At 43.9% G+C, this 19,592-nt stretch overlaps 1 protein-coding gene across 8 annotated transcripts in view; it reads left to right on the top strand.

Moving 5' to 3' along the window:
- The first annotated feature begins 4,789 nt into the window (after positions 1-4,789).
- The window catches only part of LOC147636860 (transcription regulator NOT2/NOT3/NOT5 family protein), a 70,161-nt gene continuing 55,358 nt past the window's right edge, over positions 4,790-19,592 (top strand). For 4 of the 8 annotated variants that reach the window (XM_086800435.1, XM_086800432.1, XM_086800434.1 and 1 more), the window contains exons 1-4: positions 4,790-4,883; positions 12,301-12,469; positions 12,598-12,729; positions 13,562-13,678. In XM_086800435.1, the coding sequence (XP_086656561.1) occupies positions 12,377-12,469; positions 12,598-12,729; positions 13,562-13,678 (342 nt within the window). In that variant the 5' untranslated portion in view covers positions 4,790-4,883; positions 12,301-12,376. Of the gene's footprint in view, positions 4,884-11,973; positions 12,095-12,300; positions 12,470-12,597; positions 12,730-13,558; positions 13,679-19,592 lie in introns of those variants that run through there. The other 4 variants (XM_086800431.1, XM_086800433.1, XM_086800427.1 and 1 more) reach the window with 3 other exon arrangements.

Raw genomic sequence — 19,592 nt, 5'->3', positions numbered from 1 at the left:
CGTAAGGGCTAGGCAATTGAATGGATGTTCATAGAGGTGCTATGTGCTCCTATGTGTCTCCTTCAACCTCTCCCACAGAGGCTTGTGCAGTAGGTTTAAGGTTTTCTTCTTGATGTTGTTGTAGTTTGGCTCGTCTTTCCCTTGCCTCCTCTTGGGCTTGGGTCTTCTTTTTAGCGACCCTTTCCTTGGTGGCTTTATTTTCACGAGAAGCACGTAAGGATTCTTTGATAAGAGGCCCATAGTATTTTTTAAACTTACTACCATTAAGAAAACCAACAGTTTCGACTCCATCTCAGGAGTCTCAACACGTATAGTACCTTGTGAAGTAACTTTACAAAGCCTAAATGGCTCCTTTCCAGTATATTTAAGCCTTTTCTTTTCACTGCAGACCCCATACATAAGTACAAGATCTCCTGCCTTGATCTCCTTATCCTTGACAAGAGGCCCATAGTATTTTTAAAACTTACTACCATTAAGAAAACCAACAGTTTCGGCTCCATCAAGAGATCTATAAATATCGCCATAAATTTTATGAAAATGGCATTAAGTCGTCCTGTATTTGGGCAAAGCTCCAATGAAGGAGTAGAAGCAGGACCAAGAACCTCAAGGTTCGCTCCCTAAGGAAGTGGTCAAACCATGTCGGACATTTGGTGGTGTCGATCTAGATCACATACCCTAACACAAAGGGTTTCATACAACCACCTCCTTACGTTCCACAACCATGTGAATACACAGAAGACATGCTAAGGATGGCATTTAAAATGGGAAGGGGGATCACCTAAAGGCTCAAAGTTGGGCAAAACCAAGCCAATCCACATCTCAAGGAGGATGATGACCAAATTTGATGGAACTGGAGATCTTATTCAGTACCTAGAAAACATTCGATCACATTTACAATGCCATGGGACAGATTATGCCCCCACCAAGATTTGTTCATTCAGACTTTGCCTTGAAGGCAAAGCAAGAAAGTGGTTTAGGTCTCTAAACCCACTTGAAAAAGACTAGCTATGAGGTCTTCATTATGGGATTCTCACGCTCAAAGGAGCCAAATGGAGTCCCATTAAGGACTTCTTAAGAAAGTTTCTCGAAGCTTTCTTGGATGATTTGTGCATTCATTTATCTTGGAAAGAGCACCTAGCGTGCCTAAAAAGGGTGTTTATCGCATATCCTTAAACCCTTATAAGTGCCAATTTTGGGTGAAACATAGAGTTATTCTTGGGCATATAGTGTCCAATTCACTGATAAGAGCAAAATCAGTGTTATCTTGGAATTGCTCCCACCAACAAACTACAAGGGAGTCTAGAGATTCATGGGCCATGTCGACTACTACCATCAGTTTATTCTTTTCTATGCAATAGCTCGTCCTTTGTACAAGCTATTGATTGTATTTATATGGATCGAGGAGTGTCAACAAGCTTATGATGTGCTGAAGTAAGCCTTGGCTAGTGCTCCAATCTTGCAAACACCTAACTGGGATCTCATCTTTCATGTACACATTGATGCCTCTAATTTCGCAATGGGATGTGTCCTAGCATAACCAAGGGAGCACAAATTGGACTATCCTATTAGTTTTGCAAGTCGGTAACTAGATGAAGCCAAAATCAATTACACCACCACTGAGTGTGAAAGGTTAGTAATGATTTATGCTGTAAATAAATTTTGGCATTACCTTCTTGCTAACAAATTTATTTTCTATGTTGATCCATCAAGCCTTGTTGTATCTGGTAAACAAACCATGCTCCACGAAAAGAGTCACAAGGTGGTTGTTGATTCTTCTTAAGTTCGATTTTAGAGTGGTTGCGAGGCCTGGCAAGAAATATGTCATGGCGGATCATTTATCCCGCATACCTAATGGCGAAGCACCAATCAGGGTTGATGACGAGTACACAACTAGATGCTACGCTATTCAAGATTGAGGCTATTCTAGAATGGAGTGAGAAATTCGTTAACTTTTTAGCTAATGGTTTTCCAAAAGGAAAGGAATTGAGAAAAGATTTAGCAGGAAAGCTATTAAAAGAGAGTACACCTTACCAACTTATTACCAGAACTCTTTATAAACGAGGTAAGGATGACATATTAAGATGCTGCCCAGGGAGGATCAATACTTATACATAATCGAACAAGCACACCAGCTGGTGGACACTTCGTGGGCGATGTTACAATAAGAAAAATACTCCAATCGGGGTATTGGTGGTCCATGCTCTTCAAAGATTGTGCATTATTTGTCAAAGGATGTGACAAGCACCAACGTTGTGCAAAGCCACAAAAGAAGGACATGATGCCATTGCGTCCTATCAGAGTTAACCAACCTTTTGAAAAATGGGACCTAGATTTCATTGGTCCTATTAGTCCTGCTGCATGTGGAACATAAGCACACTTCATCATTGTTGCTACAAATTATGTAACCAAATGGGCTAGAGCTTCACAAAAAGCGGATGCCATGGCGATGACTAAGTTTCTCTATGAGAACATCGTTACCCACTTCAAATGTCCATTTGAGCTAGTGAGTGATCAAGGTAGGCATTTCATCAACGATGTAATTAAAAATCTTACTAACACATTCATGATCACTCATCATAAGTCAATGCCATATTACCCATAAGCAAATGGCCAAGCAAAGAGCACCAACAAGGTTCTTATTTTGATACTGATGAAGACTGTTGCAGCTCAACACACTGACTGGGAGTCTAAGCTCATAGCAAACAGCTTTATGGGCTTATCGCACACATCTTACAAAGTTGCAATTGGTTGCATGCCATTTAAGATAGCATATGGACTTGAGACATAAATGCCTTGGGAGTTCATAATCCCTAGCTTAAGGGTAGCTGTGAGTGAAAAGCTTGATGGTAATGAATTGGCTGATCGGTTATCTGTTTTAGAACAACTTGCAGAGGTGAGACAAATTGCAGTGCAAAACATTTGATAGAAAAGGATCGAAGAAAGAACTAGCTTGATCGAAATGTCAAGGATAAGGAGATCAAGGCAAGAGATCTTGTACTTATGTATGGGGTCTGCACAGCAGTGAAAAGAAAAAGCTTAAATATACTGGAAAGGAGCCATTTAGGCTTTGTGAAGTTACTTCACAAGGTACTATACGTGTTGAGACTAGTTGTTGGTGAATTTAGAGCTTGAAGCATCTCTTGTTTCCAATTGTTCACATTGCACTAAGATGACTCGATGTTGAATAACTTGAAAGACTCAATTTGTAGCCACTCGACTTCAAGCCTAATTTGGCCTTGACATGCATCTCCTACTCCACACGTCTCTAAACATTGAGTAGCAGAGCAAGCGGATGGGTCTCCTCCATTAAGCAGATTGACACCTAACATTAATGCAAGCAGCTTCAACTTTATCCACTGCAAATAGTAGCAACACGACTCAAACATCCCATGTAATAATAAGGTAAGTCTAACTAGGGGATCACACATCCAAATCTTCACAAAGTAAGGACAATATTTGTGGCAACCTCAACAATCTGGCCTCCACAATTCGACACTAATAATCACATTACAAACCTTCTTTATGGGCTATAGTAAGAAACGAATAACATCTCCATAGTCACATCACAAATCTCCTTTTTTGGGCACAGTAAAAAACACATCCACATCAATGAGGTAAGTGCAAAGATGTGCAAACAAGACGAGAGAGAGAGAGAGAGAGAGAGAGAGAGAGAGAGAGAGAGAGAGAGAGAGCATGTGCTTAGAAATAAACAAGCCAAATGGGCATGCCACAAGCCTTCTTGCATTGGTGGTGGCCCAAATGGCCATTGATGTCGACCACAACAAGAACATGGGTCTTGGAGCATTGAGCAAGCTATGAGACTTGGAGCATTGGAGATGGCTATCGTCTTAACCATATTAATAGCATGGAAGGCTAGCATGACTCATAGCTTGAGAGGAAAGTCAGCAAGAGCATCACTAGGCCGTAACAGCACACTGACGGCCATGAGAAACTTGAAAACACACTAAGAGAGAGGGATCCAACACTCTTAGGACTATAGAGGAAAGTCAACATCACTAGTTGGCCATGAGACGCTTAGAGAGAGAGAGAGAGAGAGAGAGAGAGAGAGAGAGAGAGAGAGAGAGAGAGAGAGAGAGAGAGAGAGAGAGAGAGAGAGAGAGAGAGAGAGAGAGAGAGAGGCCTAATACATACGTGTGAATCTATGAAATTAATGTGGATCTAGATGGTGGGGTAGTTTCTCGTATTTATACTATATTTAGTTGGAGGCAGCAACAAAGAAGCAAAGTGATGCTATTTTTAGTGCAAAAAGAAAACATAATCTATTTTTCATATTTGAGAGAAATAACCAAATAATGTAGTAGCTTCCACGTAAAATAATGTAGCAGCTTCATTCCTACAAACGATGTTATGTTGCCTGTGTAAAAAATTATCTATTTTCAACCATGCTGGTATTTTTAACTATGTCACTGTTTTTAAAGCTTTTTTCTTATTCCCTATAAAAAATTATCTATTCAACTATGTTGGTATATATATATATATATATATTTTCGAGAGGGTGCATTTGTGCATGCTGCCGTCCGTTGTGTAGCACCTAGGTATTGAACCCGGGGAACCTGACGGTTCTACCAGTTGAGCTACATGCATATCGGATTTTTAACTATGTTGCTGTTTTAAAAGCTTTTTTCTTAGGCTTTTCAAGGAATATTCCCAGCTTTTTAATGGACTAAACCAATATTTTTATCGTACCCCATTAATAAACCCTAAATAATAATAATAGATTAGAATATAAAAACTATATCCACTAAAAAAAATAATAATTTGAATATCTATATTGTATTATTAATCGGTGTCTCTGTAAACGCTACTACTGCAGAAGCCCATTTGTATGTGATCTGCAGCTCCATTCGCGACAAGTTTAACAGGTGCGGTCTCACCTTCGTCGACGAACTCTCTCAGATCTTTTGCATCGCCAACTGATTGATAGGGTTTTTATCCATCGTTTTTGAAGCATGCGTTTCATAAGTTTTAGGGTTTTCACGCGTGTTTCTTTAAGCCTTTAAATTAACAGTTTTGGATTAATCCTGGTTTTATCCAGGTTTTTTGAAGCTCTCACTGCTTGCACCTGGGCCTCATATTCCTGATTTTTAAACTAGGGTAGGATATGTGTGGATAGAAGAGCCCTTGTCAGTTCAGAGACTCAGATAACACAGGACGGTGGCATTCGGCCCTACAATTCTGACCATGGCATGGGGACCATGACATTTCACTGCACAATTTAACGATGGCATGTTATCATGCCATTGACGGGATCATGGCATTTCTCCACACAATCTTGACCATGGCGTGTTGTGATCATTGTCCTGCACAAATTCGACCATGGACTGTTGTATTTGGCAACACAATCTTGACCATGGTATGCTGCAACATGCCATGATGGGACCGTTGCATTTTGGCACACAATCTTGACCATGGCATGTTGTGGCATTTTGACATACAACCTCGAACCATGCCATGCCATGGTGGGAGGGTGGCATTTCACCATTCAATCTTGTTCATGGCATGTTGCCATGTAATGATGGATTATGGCATTGTTCTGTTTAATCCTGCTATGGCGTGCTACCATGACATGTTGGGATGAGAGCTTTTCGCTGGATAATCTTGGCCATGCCTTGGTATACCTTTTTGCTGTAGAAGCAGACATGCAGACTTCTTTTAAGTCTTCATGTAAGTTGCAGCCAGCTGTTTTATCTGTTCAAAGTGGTGCAATTGCTCGACAAGCTACCCTGTGTGTTCTCCTTAGTGCTAGCCTTCATGATGGCTGAATCTTCCCTTCATCTTTGGAAAAGGGATAGAAACTCAGTATGGTGGTTTATGTTATTTCTCCACTAAGGTGGACAACTCTTTATGCACGAATCTGCACCTACTCTTGGGTGCTAATGGCATGAGTGGGTGTCATAGCATGTAGTCTGCGCTACGCACGGTGGAGTTGATGATTTGAAGCTTTTTAAGCAGACTCTTGTGAAATCAAGATGGCACTTTAGTTTTTGTTAAGTTTGGGAGATAAACTAAACTTTCTATCAGTATGTGTATATGGCATGTTGCTGTATAATCTCAATACAACCAAGGTGAGGTCTTTGGAATTTGGAGAATCATATTTTGGATCAATGTTGGGATTTTTACGATTAGCAGGGTTTAAAATTTGTTGTTTATGGCTTGGAAAAGTTGAGGGGCCTATAGTGTGACACTTAATATTGAATGTAGGTGGAAGACTTGGAAATTGGAGGTAAGATTGATCGAAGAAAAGCTCAAAGTTTCTAATCTCATTAAAAAATCTCACACTTTGCATTCATAATGGAGCCCTTAAATGGGCAAGGATTTACAATGTTCTTTTTGTCAATTTCCTTGACTATTTCCTTCATCCCCCCATGGTTCTCTCCACCTTCCCTTGATTCTCTCCCTCCTTGATTATCTCCAACTCTATTGAATTACCCCACCTCCTTATGGATCTTCACCTCATTCAAATTCTTCTAACTTGTGGATTCTTGACCCTTTAAATTCACATCAACCCTCTCTAACCTTATATTTGTAATCAAAAACCTTAAGGTTCCAACCATTCTAGCTACAATTTGGCATTGCAATATAGCTTGATTTTTAACAGCCCCCTTGACAAATCGAAAAGTTTTTTTTTGGGAAGCTAAAAAACTTCCCCTCGTACATCGGTGAAGAATGACCTATTTCGGTGATGTTTCCATGCCACCACTCCTTGTGCCTTGTGCCTTGTGCAAGGGTAGCAATGTTGAAAGTGATTCTTCGTAGCACCTTTTAGAGACCCCATGTATGTGACCAAGGGGTCCACCCTTTAAGGGGGCGTCTTTACACCATAGTGTGAACTACTGACAATGGTGCTGTTGTAGAGTTTGGCCAAGGTGGAGAACTTTAGATAAGTGGAGCCGGGCAATGCAAAGGAGCACTTTGTGGTGAAGGAGGTGATGACAGTGGCGATCTTGGGTTGCAAATGCTAGGGTGGTGATGATGGCGCACATGTGGCGGGTGTTGGAATATATATCATCTCCAGAGTGTCTACATACACTTTTTTATGCTTGTACTGGTCATTTTATGAGACCCTGCATTTACATATTTTAGCAGATATTATTTGGGATTTTTCTACCATTTATAGGCATTTTATAGCATTTTTATGCTATAGGACAGTTGTCGGCCTGCAACAGCTGGCCGACCAGCTCTCAGGAGGAATATATAAGGGTGCTCACCCTTCCCCTCAGTTTTCATCTCATTCTTGGTGCTTGCATATCTGCTACAGGTCATTGGTTGTAGCAACAGTCTTTTATGCTAGTAAGCACCTACGGGCTTCCCTCATGCTCATTTTTCAGCAATAACCAATTGTTTCCAGTTTGTGCTTTGGGCCTATAACCTGTGTTTGCTCTTTCTTTCATGGTATCAAAGCCAAACATTGATCTACAAGTAAGGAATTGCTACGTTTTTCTGATTGGAGCAGAGAGGCTTCATCAATTTGCTACATTTTTTGCATCTGTACTGTTGGACTGCTGTGTTTTTGCTGTTGGAGGCTTGGCAGAAAGATGACTTTATCTTCATTTCTCAGTAGAAGTATGTGAAGAAGCTGCTCTCACTTTATGGGTTGTCAGACTGTACACCTCTCTCTTGTAATGCCAAGTTATTCAAATAGGATGATACACCCTTGGTGGATTCCACAGAATACCGGCAGATTGTTGGCTCATTGCTTTACCTAGCCAACACCCGTCCAGACATCTCCTATGCTATGAGTGTTCTCAGCCAGTTCTCATCAGCCGCTCGAAGGTCTCATTGGCAGGCAGCCTCAAGAGTTCTTCGTTATCTTCGAGATACTTCAGATTATGGCATCACCTATTCCAATGGTGTTGATTTGGTTGGTTTCACAGATCTTGATTGGGCAGGTTTCATTGATACATGGAGGTCTACATCTGGATATTGCTTTATGCTTGGTACTGGATTGGTTTCTTGGAAGTCTCAAAAGCAGAGGACTGTTTCTGCTTCTTCCACTGAGGTTGAGTAGAAATCCTACCTTCCCTCTTCCACTGAGGCACTTTGGATTCATCAGATTCTGGAGCATTTGTGCCGTACTGACACTTCCCTAGTTACCATATTCTCGGATTCTCAGAGTGCTATTGCTCTAGCTTAGAATCCTGTGATATTGGGATGATCCAAGCATATTGAGGTGCATTATCATTTTGTACGTGACTGGATTGAGTTGGGACTTCTTCGGCTGGCCTATTGTTCTACCAAGGACAATGTGGCTTATCTCTTCACCAAACCACTTCTGAGAGCTACTTTGGAGGTGTTACTTCAGCGTGTTGGTATTGGACCGCCCCTCTAGCGTTGAAGAGATGTTGGAATATATATCATCTCCAGAGGGTCTACACTCTACATACACCTTTTCATGCTTGTACTGGTCATTTTATGAGATTTGCATTTGCATATTTTAGGAGACATTATTTGGGATTTTTCTACCATTTTTAGGCATTTTATAGCATTTTTAGGCTACAGGAGGACAACTGCCGGCTTGCTACAGTTGGCCGACCAGCTCTGAGGAGGGATATATAAGGGTGCTCACCCTTCCCCTCAGTTTTCATCTCATTCTCGCATATCTGCTAGAGGTCATTGGCTGTAGCAATAGTCTCTTATACTTGTAAGCACCTACGGGCTTCCCTTGTGCTCATTTCAGCAATAATCAACTGTTTCCAGCCTTCTACAGTTTGTGCTTTGGGCCTTCAAGAGAGAGACACCTATGGAGGATGGAAGATTTCCATGGTGGTGATGTGATAGAAGTGAAGTTCACTCACCAAGTACAATGCTTTTATAGGCTTGCAGCCTTATCTTTTGACCCATACAAATAACACATACTAATAAGTGAGTCCTAAACTACCGCCAGGGATGTGTTGGCTCCACTTTTGGTTCATATGTTTAACAAGGCAGTTGGTCCTCGAATACCATTGTCCTCAAATACTATTGTGCCCATTCTGAAGGCAGGTGACCCCATGGACCCTGGCAACTACCAGGACTATTATGATAGGTCACACATTGGCCAAGATTTATGGATCGATCTTGGAGCATGAGCTTAGCAGATGGGCTGAAGGAGGAGCAAAGACTCAAAGCATCAGGGCAAGCAGGTTTTTAGAGAGCACTCTCCACACTGGATTGCATTTTCACATCACGGGGCATCATCGAGGAGGGGAGAGCTCATGGGCATCACATATACTGTTGCTTTGTGGATTTCCGCAAGGCTTTTGACATTGTCCCACGTGCTAGATTGATGTGGAAACTACAGGGTATGTGAGTACTAGCAGATGTGCTTTGGGGGATCCTCACACAGTACGAGTCTATCTCACTGGCAAAGACGGGCCCCTGGGGGGGACTCAGATGGCATACACAGCACTATCAGAGTGAAATAGGGGTGCCCCCTGTCTCCTACTCTCTTTGGTCTATACATCGATGAGAAGATATCTGACTCATTGATAGACAGGGAGGACCAAGAGCACAGTTGGCAGGAGTCTTGATACCTATCTTATTGTATGCAGATGACATTGTCCTTATCTCTGATTCACTAGAGGGGCTGTAGAGGCACTTGGATGCATTACGGTGAACCTTGGGAAGACCAAGGTTATGATCTTTAACACATCCCCACAATGGATAGGTAGATCCGCACCTCATCTTACATGTAGTGGGCAGCCCGTGGAGTATGTGGCCTTTGATGTATATATCTTGGGATCACTTTTGCCGAGCCTCAGTTCTCTATGCGGAAGGAAGCCGAAACTAGATTGATGCAAGGATATGCAGCTCTCTGGGCTCACTTGAGAGGCATTGCTCACAGATATTGTTTCAGGAGCCGATGACAAAGCTCTGGCTGTTTGAGTAAGCCTTCAGTGCCACACGAGATTGTGTGAGCGGAGATGGGGACTGCCCCTATCGTGACAGAGGCTCTTTTCCAGATAGTGACATATTGGCATAGATTATGGGAGCTCCCACCAGATAGATACCCTGGCTTACCCTAGATTCCTCGAGACAATTGGCACTTGATGGAGACATGCAATGTTGGTATGCATAGGTGAGCACTTGTTTTGGTATGCATGGCACGCAGATGGGGGTAATCCTACTGTTTCAGTACATCATAGAGGCCCTTCCTTTGCTCTCCGTCAGATAGAAGTGAATAGGGTGATCAGGAAGGACAGTGTGAGATTGGATACTCAGAGGACTTGGCATCCACTCCTCCAACCCCTAGGGACAAAGATGGCTTTCTACAGAGACCATCTTCTTCACATGATGGAGAACGGCTTCATCATACCCCCGCACTACATGGATACACATCTCTCATTTGGGGTGTGGTGTGCGATTGGATAGATCCGCCCTCATCCCACTAGTTGAGAATGGAGATAGCCAGATATGGGCCGAGAGCAGCTGCACTAGAGGACAGGACATGCTAGCTTTGCCATACAGAGGCTGAGATAGAGGCTCATTATATATGTAGATGCCCAGTATACTATGAGATTAGGGGGAGGTTCCATTGCCTCTTTGAGAGGGATTTGGACCACTCTTTAGAATCATGGATTTTCTAGACGAGAGATGGGGCTCTTCCTTCTGGAGCTCCGCAAACACAGGGAATCCCTAGTGTGGTCAAGATGAGCTGCACCCGCCTGAGGACCAACATAGAGAGCTCTCACTGACTTCTTCCAGACAAGAGCCCTGAGAGTAGATCCACCCACCCCCCTCGACCTCAAGGCTGATGCAGGACCCCGGTCGAGAGGAGTGACAGGGAATCCCTACTGTGGTCCAGATGAGCCGCACCCGCCCGAGGACCAGCACAGAGAGCTCTCACTAACTTCTTCTAGACAAGAGCCCCGAGAGCAGATCGACCCACTCCCCTCGACCTCAAGGCTGATGCAGGACCCCGGTCGAGAGGAGTGACATTAGACAGAGCCACAGAGCTACGCAGAGCCCGTCGCCCCCGACATAGTGGCCGCTGCCCACGTTTACTTAGATCAGAGTCATCATTTCGCACCTCCTGCAGGCTCAACCTCACTACATTGGGTACCATGTTGCAGCGCCCTATGCGAGATATTCTTGGCTGATGTGAGAGCTTGAGGCTCTTTGTTTTTTTAATGGATATTTTCTTTTAGTTTTACTTTCAGCACCATGATGATGTATTCCATGGACATGATGTAACATTTTGGTCTCATAGGTCATTTTGACCTTTTGAAGACGTCAATACAACTCTCTCTCTCTCTCTCTCTCTCTCTCTCTCTCTCTCTCTCGTATTTGTTCCCCACCGTTTGTACAACCCAACAAACTACAACCACCATGTAAATCAAACACTAAGTGTTAAAGAGTGTCGGTGTCAATAAGGGTTCTCTGCCCGAGATGTCCCCTAAAACATGATTTTATGTGTTTGTAATCGCCTTGTGCTATAAAAGGCTCCAATACTTCAATTTATCCCTGTTTTGAGTCGGGGGGTAGTTTAGGATGATTGACATATATCATGTGTGGTCAAGCCCCTAAATAAGCCTAGCATGAGAGTCCAGGAGTTGGCCACTGGGATCTTTTGAATCACGTGTGCAATTGTGGGTCCAAATCACCATAGATATGAAGGTCAATCCCTGTAACACCACCTTAACTCCGAAGGGGGGCTTGTTGGGTATTTCGGAGTCTTAGTGTGTGTACCCCTGTGAGTCTGTGTGTGAACAACCCCTAAAAGGGCTATTGTTCTTTTGTGTCTGTGAACACACTTATGTGTGTACATGAGAGTGTGTGAACCCACTCTTAGAGTGGTTATAATAATATCTAGATATTATATACCGTAAATGTAATATAATGATCAAATACCCTTTCGTTCAAGATTTCTTCACGAACGAAGTCTTCTAAACAGTCCTTAAATCAAGTAGAGAGCTTGCTAGTTTCTTCGCGATGGAAGCCTTCAAAACCGTCCCTAACAACTAGTATTCTCATGGGCAGCCTTCCATAGAAAGAAAGAGAGCAGCCAGCATTAGGGCAGCATGTAGAGGTGGTAGAGTGCCGTAACCATGGAGTAGAGAACCACAAGAATAGAGAAGAACTGCCAAAACTAGAGGTTTCACACAAACTTGCCCCAAATGTGTGCCCACACCTCATAATGCCACTTGTCAAAGTAATGCATACACACTTGCCCTAAATGTGCATTGTGTGTCCACACCACCATAAACCGCATGTCGAATGCATTTATTTTTTTCAAAATCTTGTTGGTAGTTTTAATATTTTGTTAGCTGACTGATTTATCATTATCAACTCAATGGCCAGGTTTGTTCAAGGCAGAACTGCATGGTTGAGCTTTGGTGGTAGTGCTGATATTTTTGACAACACGTATCAAAGTACCATGGGTGCCACACGCAAATTGCAAGGGGAGATTGATAAAGTTTTGAAAAAGGTTCAGGAAGGGGTGGATGTTTTCGACAGCATTTGGAACAAGGTTCATCTAAGATCTTTTTGCTGGGATTTTTTATTCCTTCGCTTGGAAACATTTAGAATCTCCTTAATAGTAATGCCTTTTGAGGTACTAAAAAAACCTTCTTTTCTCTTATGACGTCCTGGAATCAGGTGTATGACACAGAGAATGCAAATCAGAAGGAGAAATTTGAAGCAGACTTGAAGAAAGAAATAAAGAAGCTGCAAAGATATAGAGATCAAATCAAGACCTGGCTTCAATCCTCTGAAATCAAAGATAAGAAGGTAAACATCCCTTCTGCCCAACACAATATTACAGTAATGATCTTACCACATTTCTTGCACTCTTAGGCTTGTGTTTCAAGCTCTCTTAAAGCTTTCGACTTTAAAGAGTGTAGGTAATAAGTTGCCTCCATCACCACAAAGACTAGAGGTCTGGTGTACAACACCCCCTCCCCCTTCCCTGGGCCTGGGGAAAGAAACTTCTCGCACGCATGCATGCACATACAAACACGTGTGCATGCATGCTAGCTTCCAAGGCTGTAGGTTAACCCTGTTGACTAGGCAGTGGCGGTGTGGTATGTGCTCAGCAGAGAGTGAAGAGACGTAGCTTGGGTGGAAGGGAAGATTTAGAGAGAGAGAAAGGGGTGAGGGGGAGAGAAGGATCTTGTCTGTTTTAGACAATCAACAGCTGTAGTGGATTATTCTAGTTGTCAATGAATGCATTTCTATGAACATCCCCTTCTGATTCATCCATATTGTTCGATCGCTGAGACAATCTTGTCAAGTCAACAGAATCCTGTCTGTGCTGCTCGGGGGCGGGGGGCGGGGGGTTAGAAGTGGGGGAGGGAAGATTGGGAAAGGGACCTTGTAACATTAAAAGTTCTTATTGTTTCATTCTCTCCACAGAAAGAGTTTTGATTCATGTTGAGCATTGGACAATAGCTTGGGCAGTGCTGTATCCATCGATCTTATAATTGTAAATAAGTTTGCTATGATGAACAAAAGTGTTAAGGATCATGAATTGTATATGTGTGAAGGATTAAGATCTTGTGAATAGTGTGTTGATGGTCATGTTTTAAGGAGGCTAACAACCAATGCTGCGTTTTTTAAGCAGGCTTTGCTAGATGCACGGAAACTTATTGAACGAGAGATGGAACGTTTCAAAGTTTGTGAAAAAGAGACCAAAACCAAGGCTTTCTCTAAGGAGGGGCTTGGTCAACAACCTAAAACTGTGAGCTTTTTTTTTTTTCACTCGTGGAAATTTCTAGGCAATCGTTTCTTTGAGAAGTGTATTAGTAGTAGACTTTTGATGGGTCATAAAGGGCCTCATTGGGAGATTTCGATGATAAAATACACATAGTCAAGTGGCATCTAAATTAATATTTTGGCCCATGTGTCATGTAGCACTTTGTGGATTTATCGACTCTCATATGCTAGGCTGTCGTGACATTGCTTCTATTGGAAGGCTTTTCAATCCAATGAAATATTACAAATTATCAGCAAAGTATTTCTCAGTACGTGGTCCTGAAAGCCAAGTATTCTCTCTAGTGTATACTCGGTAAATCTAGCCGCATTAAGTGGCTTCTCCAGATGCATGTGGACATGCTAGGGCTGTGGGATAGTGTGATGAGATTGATAAGTTGAATTTGTTAGCCCTAACAACAAAGGAAAGAAGGTTAATTAGAGTGAGAGCAAGGGAGCACTTGGGTAGATGTAGGAGGGATGTATTACCTGAAGGCAACTAGCACTGGCCTATGAGAGTTCTCTGAGAATGCACCAGCCAAACATGAATTAAGGTGACTTCAAATCTGCAATCGGTTTTCCCAGCCTGGTAGAAAGGTTTGTGCTCTGTTTGAAAGAATGCGGAACAGCAGAGCACGTGAGCGGGCTCTGGAGCAGAGGCTCTGATACCATGAAGGAACGCGGAGCACGGAGCACCAAGCATATGGAGGATCAGCACGTGGAAGGCGGCCATCGACCGGCCGGTCCCCCCCCCCCCCCCCCCCCCGACGCCGAAGATCCCATGGAACCACCAATAAAGGTGGGGGATGAGGGGAGACCAATGGCATTTTTCCCTATTTAGAGGGGTTAATTTACCCCCAACCCACTATGTGGGATTACAGACTGCCATGTGACAGCGTGAGAAGCAGCGGAGCAAGAATCCATTCCAACACTGTTTGTATCCCTGTTTCTAAGCACCCTTAGAGGCCCTTCAGACATTCATCCATTCCAACACTGTTTGTATCCCTGTTTCTAAGCACCCTTAGAGGCTCTTCAGACATTCACCCTTCAACTTTATTGTATTCTTCCACTCTCATGTGCAATTAGGATTGGGAGTTGGTTAGTGTAGGTGTGTGCAAGTCACTTTCCCAATTTCACCAGGCAGTGGTATTAGAGCCGGGCTTTAGACAGCATAATTGCAGATAGAATGGAATTTTTTGCGAGTTTTTCCAGTTTGTGATTCAGTCATTCTCTGGTTGTTGGTTTGACATGAATCTGACAGAGCAAGCAGAGTAGACTCTTGAAGGGACAAAGTTCCATGGGCATTGGTACCATAGGTCTGTGCTCCTTCCTTCTTTTCGGAGTTGCAGAACATGAAGCATAGGATATACAGATAGTGCAACAATGCATGTATGTAGAGTACAGAAGTTGGGGCCGAGGAACAACTTGGCAGAATGATCAGATGAACCAAAAGTTAGTGGTGAACTAAATGATGTGAGCATTACGATGCTTTCGAAGAGGTTTTTTGATTTTGGATTTTTTCATGTTGAGAAGAGAGGAAATTCAAACAATGGGAGAAAACATGGAGTCGAACGTACAAGGTTGTTGCATATACCATTGTGCCTTTGGTTTGGGGTCAAACAGTAGCCTGACAGATTGGCCTTATCACACTTTGACCTTGTGGAGGGATGTTTAGGCTACAATGGTGATTCCTGGTCATTGCCAGTGTTTTAATGATGTGTCGGCTTTTGAGCTCTGACAACTGGCATGTGGGGGTGCTTAGTTACTCATATCAAGCTCTGGGAGCTTGTTTGAGACCATAAAGTGCTTTGCGAAGCTTACACATTTTACTTTCTTGGCTAGGGCATCACAGAACCAATGGGCTGACTCACATAAACTTTTTCTTGCGAAGCTTACACATTTTACATTATTGGCTAGGCATCACAAAACCAATGGGCTGACTCACTGCAAGTCCCCATTGGGAAAGGCTGTCTTGATATCCAACTAGTGCACCTTCCATCTATGATGGGCAGCCAAAGCAGCAACACATTTGATAGTGGACATGCAAGAAGTAGGTGCAAAAGTCTCATCATAATCTATTCCCTTCTGTTGGGCATAGCCTTTGGCAACAAGTCTAGCCTTGTACCTGGTGTCAAGCTCTGGGAGCTTAGTTACTCATATCAAGCTCTGGGAGCTTGTTTGAGACCATAAAGTGCTTTGCGAAGCTTACACATTTTACATTATTGGCTAGGCATCACAAAACCAATGGGCTGACTCACACAAACCTCTTCTTGCAAGTCCCCATTGGGAAAGGCTGTCTTGATATCCAACTAGTGCACCTTCCATCTATGATGGGCAGCCAAAGCAGCAACACATTTGATAGTGGACATGCAAGAAGTAGGTGCAAAAGTCTCATCATAATCTATTCCCTTCTGTTGGGCATAGCCTTTGGCAACAAGTCTAGCCTTGTACCTGGTGTCAATGGTATCATTAGGCCTTCTTTTGACTTCATAGACCCATTTTGTACCAATTGCCTTCTTGCCAAAAAGCAAATCCACTAAATCCCAACTGTTATTCTTCTGAATAGCATGGATCTCCTGTTGCTGCCAGTGCTCATCCTCTTGAAACTCTTCAGAAGAATCCAGCTCATCTGTATCATAAAGACTACTCATGCAGGCCACGTGTGCATGTTCTCGAGCATTTCTACAACCTGCCCTTTCTCTACTCCGCAAAGGAATGTACAGTCCAGCCAATGAGGCACTGTTCTAGCCTTTTCCAAAGCTGTCCGCTCTTCATGAACTGCTTCTTCTATGTCACGCTTTGCAATGTTGGGGTTAAAGGCCCCTGTGCCGTCCGGGCGGTCTCCCGTGTCCGGGCGCCCACATGTGTACACACTTATTCATTTACATATAGTGAATAAGGGGAGGGCTCACAGTACTACTACTTTGGTACTCCCCACTACATCGTCTCTCTCTCTCTCCCTCTCTCTTGTGTGCGTGTTCTGCCCCGGACCCCTTCAACTGGTATCAGAGCCCGGTGTGCTGCGTGCGCGCGTGTGCGCTTGCGGGTGTGCAGAGTCGTCTTCATCGCGAAGAAGAAGCTCGGCTATGGAGCCTTGAGCTTGGCACGAGCAGAGGAGATTGCTTGGAGCTTTCTGGTGCTCAGCAAGGAGGAGAGAACTGCTGATTTGCAGATCTGGTAGAGAGCACTGTGTGTGGTCTTGAGACAGCAGGACAGGCGTCTTCCAGTAGTGCAGATCTGGTGCTGGGCAGAGATCTGAGGTGGTGTGATCATTGAGCTTGGACAGCTTCTGATTTGCGGGTCAGATCTACAGGTTCTGCTGTCTGGTGTGTTTGACAAGCAGTCAATGTGGTGCCCTGTAGGTGTCCTGGCAGTCCCTGGTCGAAGGTTTCTGAGCAGGAAAAGCCAAGGGCTTGTGGTAAAGCTTGCAGCCTTGTGTGTTGTCAGGTGTAGAGTCAACGCATGGTCTGGCACAGTAGTCCCATGAGAGAGGTTGCTGCCATAGCAAGGACAGTCTGCCATGTGATCTGAGTGTCGCGTGTGTGTGTTGCTGTTGGTGAAAGCAAAAGCAACGCAGGGCAGCAGGTCGTTGCAGTCCAGAGAAGGTCACGTGTGTGTAAGGCGTTGCAGTTTTTGGCAGAGCCTGGAGAAGAAGCGCAAGAAGTCAACGCATAGGGCAGGTGTGTGCTGGTTCTCGTGTGCTGGGCGCAGTCTGTGTGTGCAGTGGCCAGAAGCGACCAGGCATAGGTCAAGGTGTTGTGTGAGGACCGCGTTGGCAGGGGTCGTTTCCAGGGCAGCACTGTGAGATTGTGCAGTCATCGTAGTGTGTGTCCAAGGCCCGGGAGCAGGTGCTGCCGTGTGCAGCACTGATTGATCATCGCCAAGGTGAAGCCTTAGCAAGGGCAAGAGCCTGGTGTGTGCAGGGTAGGGCCAGGTTCAGCCGTGAGTGCAGTGCTTGGCAAGAGTAGGATTGCAGGTTTTCCTGGAGCCAAGAGGTGACTCTAAAGTTGACGCAGGCAGGTGTCTTGTGTTTTGGAGTTAGCTGCTTGGCCATAACTGCCTTGTCTGAGGTGTTTGCCCGTTTGTGTAGATTGTTATGAGAGGTATGCGATCCTCTTGTTGATGTCTACACTTGGCGCCTCTTGCATGTAAACAAAGTGTGATACCCTGTACATGTAAACAAAGTGTGAGAACTTTGTTGGAGCCGTTTTGGCATTGTTGGATGCACGCTTGCATCTAGTTCGTCGTGTAGACGATTTGGGGGTTTCTTCTACATACAGGGGAGATCTGCTTGTGCATTGGATGCTCGGTTGAGCTAGTACGCAGCTAGAGAGCATCTTGCAGTTGTCTCTCTACATTTGGACGCGTTTGGTTCAGGTGGGAGACGTTGACAGCCACACTACTCTCGGGTAGGAGTGGATTGTACTCGAGCAGTTTGTCTGTCTTGTTTGTGGACAGTCATGGCTTCGGAGTTTGCCCACCATGCTGTTGCCCGTTTAGATGGTACAGATGCTACAGGTACAGGGATGGCTGTGCTTGAGACGCCTCATATGAGAGGCAGGTCTCACACTCATGAGAGACAGAGATCTAGATCACGTCGACAGTAGAGATGTTGGCATTGTGGTCATATTAGACGTAGTTGCTTCAGGCGTATGAGGCAGCAGAGACGACGGAGTCGTGATGCTAGTTTGGCATTGACAGGAGTTGACAGTGAGATTGACTCAGGTTGAGTATCTGTGTGACGGTCAGGTCACCTTTCTCACTAGTGTTCCTTCATCGTATTTTGAGCCTATCGATTGCACATCATCTCCACGATGGTTACTAGATACGCATGCTACTTTTCATGTCACTCCGCAGCGTGACTGGTTCAGTAGCTTTTCTAGTGGGAGACTTGGTTGTGTGCAGATGGCAGATGGCTCAGTGTATGACATTGAGGGTGCTGGAGATGTATGCATGTCTTTGCCTACCAAGTATGCTTTAAAAGCATCTGATATATATTCCCCCCCTTGATCTTTACGCAGGGTCTGCACTTTGCAATTTGTCCATTTTTAGCCCTTGCAACAGAATGTTGAAAACACAAACACCTCAGATTTTGCTTTAAGAGGGTACTGTTAGCATATTCATCCCCATATTCTGCCCATGTATTTGCCTATATTTGATCCCTTTTATGGCCCTTGGTTGTGGGTTGGCCACCCGTATTTTTCTCTCATTTTTTCCTTTTTTCTTGGATTTTTCCCAGGTTGGGTGAGCCTTCTCCAATTGGCCAGCTCCTATGGTTCGGTCCGCCAGCCCCATCTTACCTATAAATAGGTGGGTTGGCCTCTCCCCTATTCATTCATTGATGTGTGGTTCATGTGTTGACACACTCACCTTTTGTATCCTTCACTTATGAGGCTAGTTTGTCTCTTGCTCTGGATTGCTTTCATTGCAGTATATTCAGCTTATTATCTTCATCTCTCTCTCTTGCACTCTTAGTTATAAGACAGTTGTAAGACAGTTGTCCGCAATTGTATAAGGTTGATACCACTGAAATGTCCTTCATGTATAGCCAATGCATAGTATGTCATAATTCCGGGCATTAAAGCCATATATCTAGATCCACGATCCCAAGTCAGATACGGGCACAAGAGCCAACCGTATCGAAACTTTATCCATATCTCGAGTCAACTACTCTACTAATAACCAGACACAGGCACAAGAGCCAACTGTGTCTCAAATATCCATAATTCCATAAATCGGATAATAACTAGTCACAAGCACAAGAGCCAACTGTGTCCCAAATATCCATAATTCCATATATCCATAAGTAGCTTTAAGTACCTGCAAAAGAAAAGCAAGCAGAATACATAAGTCACAAAACATCTTGCCATGTCATTGGATTGCATAAGGGCACCACCTCTATG

Source organism: Cibotium barometz, chromosome 7, assembly GCF_041138505.1.
Source record: "Cibotium barometz isolate CiBa-2024 chromosome 7, ASM4113850v1, whole genome shotgun sequence".
In the NCBI taxonomy this organism is placed as follows: Eukaryota; Viridiplantae; Streptophyta; class Polypodiopsida; order Cyatheales; family Cibotiaceae; genus Cibotium; species Cibotium barometz.
Note: the sequence above shows the minus strand (reverse complement) of the source record. Positions and strands in the feature narration are given on the sequence as shown.